General features: G+C 43.3%; 1 protein-coding gene across 1 annotated transcript in view; it reads right to left on the bottom strand.

Annotated features, from left to right (window-relative positions):
* LOC113819082 (rootletin) overlaps nucleotides 1-10,000 on the bottom strand; it is a 203,036-nt gene that overhangs the window by 135,676 nt on the left and 57,360 nt on the right. Inside the window, exons 4-5 of the mRNA XM_070144834.1 lie at nucleotides 9,883-10,000; nucleotides 1,199-1,309 (exon numbers count right to left, since the gene is read on the bottom strand). The exon at nucleotides 9,883-10,000 is cut by the window's right edge and continues 63 nt beyond it. Of these exons, the coding sequence (XP_070000935.1) occupies nucleotides 1,199-1,309; nucleotides 9,883-10,000 (229 nt within the window). The remainder of the gene's footprint in view (nucleotides 1-1,198; nucleotides 1,310-9,882) is intronic.

Here is a 10,000-nt window from a genome sequence, read left to right as displayed (position 1 = left end):
GGAGGAGAGGGAGGGGGGAGGATGGGAGGAGAAGGGAAGGGGAGGAGGGGGGAAAATAGGGGGAAGGGGGGGAAGGAGGGAGGAGGAGGAGGGGGAAAGTAGGGGGAAGGGGGGGAAGGAGGAGGAGGAGGGGGGGAAGGAGGAGGGATGAGGGGGAGGATGGGAGGAGGGAGGGAGGAGGAATGGGGAGGGGGAGGAGGAGGGAGGAGGAATGGGAGGGGGAGGAGGAGGGGAGTGGGAAAGGAGGAGGAGGAGGGGGAAAGGAGGAGGAGGAGGAGGAGAGAGGAGGAGGAGGAAGGGGGAGAGAAAGAGGTGGAGGGGGGGAAAGGAGGAGCAGGAGGAGGAAGAGGAGGAGGGAGGAGGGGGAAGGGAGGGATGGAGGAGAGGGGAGAGGGGAGGATGGAGAAGGAGGGAGGAGGGGGAGAAGGAGGAGGAGGGGGGAAAGGAGGAGGAGGGGGGAAAGGAGGAGGAGGGGGGGGGAGGGGGGAAGGGGAAGGGAGAAGGGGGGAAGGGGAGGGTGGGAGGAGATGGTGGAAGGGGAGGAGGAAGAGGAGGAGAAAAAGTAGGAGGCGGAGGAGAAGGAGAAGGAGATGAGGGAAGAGAAGAAGGAGGAAAAATAGGAGATGATGAAGAATAAAACTACAGCCGGAAAATTAATCGACGGTTCATTTGTATCACAGCAAATGTTTTATATTCACCTTAGCAAAGTCAATAGAAATAAAGGAGTCACTTTTTTACCAAACCCATAAACCAAAACCGTATATAACATCAATTCATTACTCTAAAAACATAAACAAACAATCAAGGAAATGCCACAAGAACAAAAGAGAGAGAGAGAGAGAGTGAGAGAGAGAGAGAGAGAGAGAGAGAGAGAGAGAGAGAGAGAGAGAGAGAGAGAGAGAGAGAGAGAGAGAGAGAGAGAGGAGAGAGAGAGAGAGTGAGAGAGAGAGAGTGAGAGACATAGAGAGAGAGAGAGAGAGAGAGAGAGAGAGAGAGAGAGAGAGAGAGAGAGAGAGCGTGAGAGAGAATGACAGAGACAGAGAAAGAGACAGAATGACAAAGACAGAGACAAACAAAAAGAAAAAGAAAGAAAAAAGAAAAATAGAGACAAAGACAAACACCCAGAAACACAAACACACACACATTAACTCAAACCCAAAACCAAAACAAAGACGAAAAAGCCGACCCCGCAACTCACATGGTCGGACAGGGCATTGTACTGAATGGAGACCGTGTCGCGCTCAGCTCGCGAAGTGGCCAGACTCTCCTCCAACCGCTTGACCTCGGCCTGCAGGTAGCGTGTTTCCTCCTGCGGGGTCACGGACGAGGTCATTTCCAGGTTGGTCGTGGTGGTGGTGATGGTGTTGGAGATGATGATGATTTGGGTAGTGATGATGGTGGTGGTGGCAATAGTGGTGGTGGTGGTGATTATGTTAATGATCATGATGGTGGTGGTGGTGATGGTGATGGTGATGGTGATGATGGTGGTGGTGGTGGTAATGATGGAGATGGTGGTGATGCTGATGATGGTGATGATAAGGGTGATGATGATGATAATGGTGGTGATTATGATGATGGTGGTGATGGTGATAATGATGATGGTGATGATGATAAAGGTGATGATAATGATAATGATTATGGTGATAATGATAATGATGATGGTTGTGCCTGTGAGGTGTTGGAGTTGGTATTAGCATGGCAGGTATGGTATTCATGCGTTCCCTCTGAAATGGCGGTGGTGGTGTTGGCAATGTTTATAAATGGTGGTGATGGCGATGGTAACTTCGGTGTGATGATAGTGATGCAATTGATGATAGTCTTGATAAATGATGGGACCACATGAGATATTTCTACTTCTACTAATAATGCTACTACTACTACTATTCGTAATAACAGTAAAAAACAATAGCAGTGAGGATGATGGTAATAACAATGCTAAAGACAGCAAATATATTTACAAACATAATAAGAACAAGAGTAGTAACAACAACAACAATGATAACAATAATTCAACGAAACCCAACCTAAATTCTCTCTCTACAAATCACACATTTTTGGAGAAAATAAAAGTAAATAAAGCAGTAAAAGAACAAATCCCACGAATTATGAAACTCATTATTATATGGGGGAGTTAACCTGTTTTCTTTCTTTCTTTTAATATGCAATAACGTTTCATATTCTTCCTCTTTCTTTCTTTCTTTTCTATAATAGGTATAATGAGTATGGAATTTGGGTGCAACGACATGAATGACATGAAGGTATCGATGTTATAATTATGATAGTAATGCTGATAATGATGAATAATGATAATGATGAGGATGGCAATAAAAACCAAAATCTACAATAACAACTAAAGAAAGAAAGACGAAAAACACATCAATAACTAAACAAAATAAACAAACATACTCCACCAACGACAGCAAAGCAAACAGAATTATTGCAGTCACGGAGAAGTCAAACCCGCCATGAGCCGACGTCACAGCGGAGTCACGTGACCCGAGGCAGGGCGAAGGGGACAAAACACGCGCCAAATATCCCGTGTCTTCCGGTCTATTTTTAGTCTCGTTTTTTTTATTTTTTTTTATTCCCAACCGCGAAGCTTTGTTGCATCACATACGATCCGCCCGTTAGCTTGGGTTACGTATTCAGTCGCTATGTCTGTCTGTCTGTCTGTCTGTTCGCCTCGCTATATCTGTCTGTCTGTATGTCTGTCTATATGTATGTCTGTTCGCCTGTCTCTTAACTTATCTAACAGAATGATTGACTGCGTGAGATTTGGCCTATCAAAACATGCACTTATGTCTGTCTGTTTATACATATGTCTGTCTGTATACACGTAACTCTGTCCAATTCTCTATGCACGTGTCGCATAGCCTCTTATACTACCATAAGGCACCAAATCCTTTAAAATATTACTCTTCGGTTGTAGAAGAATATTCCCCACGTAAAATACACAATCAATACACAGTCAATCAAGATAAAAAATCCCCTTCAAACCACAAGGTTGATTTTACAATGCATCTAGCGTGCGTAAGCCTGCAGTCCACGTCAGTCTGTAATGCGAACTCATCTGTTAAACTCGTGTCTCGTTGCGTCAGGCATTTAACCAACACACATGCCTTTAGAAACATAATTCATCCCTGTTATATCAAAAACAGTCATATTTTATCCCTTTTATATTAAAAACAGTCATATTTTATCCCTTTTATATTAAAAACAGTCATAATTTATCACTGTTATATCAAAAAGTCATAATTTATCCCTGTTATATTAAAAACGGTCATAATTTATCCCTGTTATATTAAAAACAGTCATAATTCATCCCTATCACTTACAGGTTGAGAGGATGTTGGAGCTAACCAGGAAGAAAAGGAGAAAGTTTGAATTGAAAACCGTTAAAAAGAAATCGTAACGGATTTTAACGGTCTCCGATACCTTGAACTTTTTGATTCTGGCGCGAACGTTGGTCATCTCTTCGACCCTCCTCTGCTCTCTCCCGCTCACGCCATCGCTATCGCTGTCTCCCTCCTCCTTCCTCTTCCTCTTTCCTTGTCCCATTCTCCTCTCCGTCCGAAGTATCCTCTCGCTATCCTCTCCGTCGCTCTTGCTCTCCTTCTTCTCCCTCTTCCTCCTGTTCCTCTTCCTCTCGCACCTCACGCAGCAGCTCTCCCCCTCATCCCCGTCGCTCTTAGTCTCTCCCTTCTTCTTCTTCCTCAGCGTCCTTCGCCAGCTCTCGCCTTCGCTGCTCTCGTGTCCCCCCTCTATCTCCCCCTCTTTATCCCTTCCTCCCCTCCCTTCCCCTCCCACCCCTCCCTCCGCCTCGCTCCCCACATGTTTGGGTTTCCAGCACTGGAGCGGCGCCATCGGCAGCGCGTGGCAGAGGCCGGTCTCTGCGTCCATCGAACTCTATCTTTTTTTTTAATCTTTTTTCTTCTTTCAATCTCTCCGTCCATCGAATTCTATTTTTTTATATCTTTTTCTTCTTTTAAGCCACGTCGTTCATGTTGACTCGCGATTTACGGGAATGTCATTCACTCGTTCTTGAATGTTTGGCGGATAGATCACTCGCCGTCAATATCTTGCTTGTGGGAATATTCACCATTAACGAAGATAAGAAGAAAAATAATGTCCAATATTCAATCGATGTTACCCACCCGACCCCTTTAATCTATCCATCGCTCGAAGATCCTATCAAAACTCCTAAATAATTTAAACGACCCTTTCCTCTCTCTCCCTCCTAGTCTAACCCCTTTCCCCTTCTTCTCGCGCCTTCTCTCTCCACCATCCTCTTCTACTACCATTCTCTCATATTCATCCCTTCCTCTCTCTTCTACCTCTCCCTCTGCTCACTCCCTGATATCCCTCTCTCCTCTCTCTCTACCTTCCCCCCGATCATCCCTCTCTCTCTCTCTATCTGTGTCAATCCTCCCTCTCCTTCTTCTTTCTGTCCTCTTCTCTCCCTCTCTCTAACTTCAACTCTAATCTTCCTTCTCCTCTCTCTTAACCTCTCTCTTCCTCTTCCTCTCTCTCTCTCCCTCTTTTCAATAAAATTCCCCCGAAGCCCAAAAATCAAACGAAGGACAGCCCCGTCATTCACTCCGGACATGAATGGGCCGCCCACGTGATGACGTCACTACCTAGTCACGGATGCGGAACAGACACGGGAATCGGAAGATATATAATCAGCTCTCTGCGTCTCCGTCTTTGTCTGTCTTTCTTTCCCCTCCAGGGTAAAGCAATCAGAATTTGGAAGGAAAAGACGGAAGTGAGAGGGAGGGAGAGGGAGAGAGAGAGAGGGAAGGAGGGAGAGGTAGAGAGGGAAGGAGGGAGAGGGAGAGAGGGAAGGAGGGAAAGGGAGAGAGGGAAGGAGGGAGAGGGAGAGAGGGAAGGAGGGAGAGGGAGAGGGAGAGAGGGAAGGAAGGAGAGGGAGAGAGGGAAGGAGGGAAAGGGAGAGAGGGAAGGAGGGAGAGGGAGAGAGGGAAGGAGGGAGAGGGAGAGAGAGAAGGGGGAGAGGGAGAGAGGGAAGGAGGGAGAGGGAGAGAGAAGGAGAGGAGGTGAGAAGGGAAGGAGTGGAGAGGGAGAGAGGGAATGAGGGATAGGAGGAGAGGAAGGTGAGAGGGAGAGAGGAAGAGAGAAGGAGGAAGAGGGAGAGGAAGGGGAAGAGGAAGAGAAGAGGAGAGGGAGAGAGGGAAGGAGGGAGAGGAAGAGAGGGAGATGGAGAGAGAGAGAGGAGAGAGGGAGAGGGAGAGAGAGAGGGAGGGAGTTGAGAAGAGAGAGCAGAGAGAGAGAGAGAGAGTAGAGAGAGAGAGAGAGAGAGAGAGAGAGAGAGAGAGAGAGAGAGAGGGAGAGAGAGAGAGAGAGAGAGAGAGAGAGAGAGAGAGAGAGAGAGAGAGAGAGAGAGAGAGAGAGAGAGAGAGAAAGAGAGAGAGAGAGAGAGAGAGAGAGAGAGAGAGAGAGAGAAGAGAGAGAACTAAAAATTCCCTTATCTTCAAAACAGTATTCCTCAACTCATCTTTTCTTTAAAACAATACTAATGAAAAAACAACAATAACATAACTATAATAATAACAATAACAACAATGACAATAATAATAATGACAACAATAAATAATAATAACCATTACTATAACAATAACATAACCATAATAACTAAAATCATAACAATAACAATAATACCATAGTTGGTTCCCTTCACTTCCTAACTCAGTCATTCCAAGAACCGACTCTTATTTTCAAACATGTAATTACTCGTAGATTAGCCAAACGTACTCCTTTGACATTACTGAGACTACGCGAAAATGGTCTCTTACTTCCCTTTGTCAAAAAAATTATATATTACAATCGGCGTGCTTGTTTGTTGCATATGTTTGCGTTTAACCTGACTGGCAGGGTGGGTGGTTATTTTCGTGTATTACATTTCTTTCGTTATGCCATAAGCAACAAACTACAGGCATTTATCGAGCATTTAATATCACATGTCTTTTCATATCACATGAATATATGTATGTATACGTTTATGTATTCAGATATTCCTTTCTATTACGTTATTTCTCTCCAATATCTAATAAGAAGTTCATCTTATTTTCGGACTATAAGCAAGACGTTCAACTACGGTTATTTTCGGACCTTTTCGTTTCGAGACACTTAAAAATCCTCTTTCGATTTTCATAACTTCCAAACGATTCATCTTAATCACTTCTACTTTACACTCTTACGATCTGGACCTCATAATACTGCATTCCCGATCCACGATAATCATAATCATTCACTTAATTCGCTGAAACATTCACAGGGCCTTTCCGTTCCTTCGTAAAATATCTGATTCACTTGAACTCTTCGAATCGCGAGACCCGAACACGTGACAGGCCGGACCCAATGAATAAAGGCATATCTGTCTCTATATCTGATAGACATACATTTACCTATCTATTTTGCCCGGTTGATATGCATTTCTAGACTGATGAATATGCATTTACTTATTTATTTATGCATGTCAAGTATACGAGTAATCTTTGGGTCGGGCCTCGCACAGTTCGAACAAGCCGGCAGCTGAACACCACTAACAACAGCTCGCAAGTGCAACGAGGACTGCGCTCGCTATCCCTGTCTCTGCGGCACTACGGAAGGCCCTGTCTCGAGTGCCAATTACGTGCTTTGGCGATAACGCTTGACACCGCTCTCCACGCTCGCCCCCCCCCCCCCCACTTCTCCCCGCACCCCCTTCAGAAGCGCCACGCTCGTTAGCACACCTGAATTCTTTACCTCGAGACCTCTCTACGGAAACTAAAATCAAGTGAATGTACTTTAGTTTCATCCCAAGAGCTACCGAAACCGTTAGGACCGTTAAGTTTGAATTCAAAAGTCTGTTTCAAATTGCATTAATCGGTTATGCTGTCTCACCCCCCCCCCTCTTCCCCGCCCGTCCGATCTGGGACACGTATCCCCTAACACGTAATTTCGCGGTGATAACATCGTCACTGTGTCATAAGGTCGAAGTCGTGTATCGTGGTACGTGTTGAAATCGCCTCTAAGGCCTCGTGAGATCTTATCGGCACCAACAAATATATATGAGCTCTGGCGGTAGTCCTGTTTATGACGTCATCGTTTGTTGAATCATTTGCGTCTGTTTTAAAGGGAAGTTTCAGGAACACTCAACTGAACTATAACGAATTCATTTTTTTTGTAATAAGAAATGTGTAAGCATTATTGCCCCCCCCCCCTAAAAAAAAAAACTAATGCAACACATACACATACACACACACACACACACACATATATATATACATATATATATATATATATATATATATATATATATATATATATATATATATATATATATATATATACATACACACACACACACACACACACACACACACACACACACACACATACTTACATACATACTTACAAACATGATTTTTTTGTGTGACTTCCTACACAACTTTCCCTACATAAACAAAAGCAATTCCCACCTCTAAATGCTTCTTAAAATCCAGCCAACCCGACAGCCTGCCTCGACCGGCGAAGCACCCCCTCCCTCCCCCCTCCCCCCTCCCCCCCTGGTCAGACTCCAAGCAAACGTTCCTCCTTCAATATTTAATCCCCTGGTGGAGCGTAAAAGGGGGGGGGGGGGAGGGGGTGGCAAGGAGAACCCGTTATCAACAAGACAAACGATGAAGAACATGTGGTGGTGAACCTTGCGGAGAACCAAAATGTTCTTGGGGACAAGGGAAAAATACTGTAGATGTTTAAATATGTCGAAAAGGGGATTTATCTATTTATCCATTTATCTATCTATTTATTATTATTATTATTTTTTTTTTTTGAAGTACTGAAAAGTAGAAAGTTTTCTGAAATGCCTTCAAGAGCGACAAATGAACATTTTTTGAATAAGTGTTGAAAAGTATGTTCTTTTTTTCTTTTTTGAATGCCTCTAAAAGCGACGAATATATATATATATATATATATATATATATATATATATATATATATATATATATATATATATATATAAAATGTCTCCAAATGGGTTGAAATGCTGACGAAATAGAATAGTGCCAACTCAAGTTCTACAAACCCCTTCTTTATATCTATTGTGGGCTTGAACGCTATTATTCTACGCCTTGATTTTCACTGATAACAGTAATGCGTGCTGGTGCCTCGTAAGAGAGAGAGGGAGAGGGAGAGGGAGAAGGAGAGAGAGGGAGAGGGAGAGGGAGAGGAGAGGAGAGGGAGAGGGAGAGAGAGAGAGAGAGAGAGAGAGAGAGAGAGAGAGAGAGAGAGAGAGAGAGAGGGGAGAGGGAGAGGGAGAGGGAGAAGGTAGAGGGAGAGAGGGAGAGGGAGAGGAGAGGGAGAGGGAGAGGGAGAGGGAGAGAGAGAGAGAGAGAGAGAGAGAGAGAGAGAGAGAGAGAGGGGAGAGGGAGAGGGAGAGAGAGAGAGGGAGAGAGGGAGAGAGGGAGAGAGAGAGAGAGAGAGAGAGAGAGAGAGAGAGAGAGAGAGAGAGAGAGAGAGAGAGAGAGAGAGAGAGAGAGAGAGAGAGAGAGAGAAGTTTAAAATGTTAATTTCCGACAGTTATTCCCTCTCTTCTTTTTTGTTTCTTTACGTAATAAACGATTAAATAAATCCACCTCAATCCCAAAAAAGTGCAAAATCTTACAGAAGCTTTATAAAATAGGAAAAAAAAGAAAAAGAAATGTCGAAAGATGGAAAGAAACGGCAAGAAATTCCACCCAACTTCCTCAAGTAAAGATTATCTACAAAATAGGTCAAGGCCACGCTTGTTGCACACATCAAAGTCAGAAAATACGAACTCTACAATTTTGGCAAGGATTTAGTGAGAATCGCATGTACCGTTATCATATTTTTAAATGCTACAGATATCTTTATAATCTTTTACTATATCCTGTCTATACATTCTTTAAAATAATAATGTTATACTTAGTCTTGATAAATAATAATGTTATGCTTAGTCTTGATAAATGATAAATGCGTACCTAGTTTTACAGAAAACAAGAAAAATATAGAACACCACCTATTTCCAAGTCTCCCCTTAAACCGTTTTCTTTGATATCAGAAAACGTGACATGATGTGACGTCACGCGCAACCGTCGTCTTCCAGCGCGTGGACAGATTCAGTATATTTGAACTCTGCGACACATAAGACGGTAAAATGACAGAATAATCGCCCTGTTCTTATTATTATCCTTGACCCATATCTTCTTCATTACAACTCTGAACAATTATTAATCTCTTTTGATTTTCAATTAGTCGTACCGGAAGACTGGGATGTAAAACCTTCGTGTTCATAGGATAAAATAGATATTTTTGGGGGAAAGATTGCTTTCTCGATTTTGAAATAGGTTTTCGGTGGGTAATACTAAGAAGGAAAATAAGTGTAAGACTTCAGTATCACTGTCGGTTTGTATTTCATCATCAGTTTCATCTTCGTCATCATTATCATCCTTCTGGCCAGTGTCATAACCACGGCCATAGTCAGTCGCATTTAGACCATCGTCTTCAATATCGTCATTTGCTATCATTAAGAAAAAAAACCTTCATACCCCAAAAAATCATGCAAAAAAATAATCTAAAACATACACAGCTCAATAAAACATAAAAACAAATAATAAAGATCAACAAATAAATGTAAAACATACACATTTCAATAAAAAAACAGACAATACAGACCAACAAATAAATCTAAGACATACACAGTTCAACAAAACATAAAAACATATAATATATATCAACAAACAAATCTAAAACATACACAGCTCAATAAAAAAAATACAAAATAAAATAAATAAACAAACAAAAAACAGCCACCAGCGATCAACCCTGCGAGCCGAGCCGTCGCGACCGGCCGCCCTGACTCACCTCGAGGCGGTACATCTCCGGGTCGTCCATGGCGTCGGAGTGCGCGTGCGCGAGGTGGGACACGGCGAGCGGGGTGGTGGTGGCGGCGCTGCTGGCGGGGAACAGGTCACGACGCACG

The sequence above is a fragment of the Penaeus vannamei genome, chromosome 32 (genome assembly GCF_042767895.1).
Source record: "Penaeus vannamei isolate JL-2024 chromosome 32, ASM4276789v1, whole genome shotgun sequence".
NCBI classification, from domain to species: domain Eukaryota; kingdom Metazoa; phylum Arthropoda; class Malacostraca; order Decapoda; family Penaeidae; genus Penaeus; species Penaeus vannamei.
Note: the sequence above shows the minus strand (reverse complement) of the source record. Positions and strands in the feature narration are given on the sequence as shown.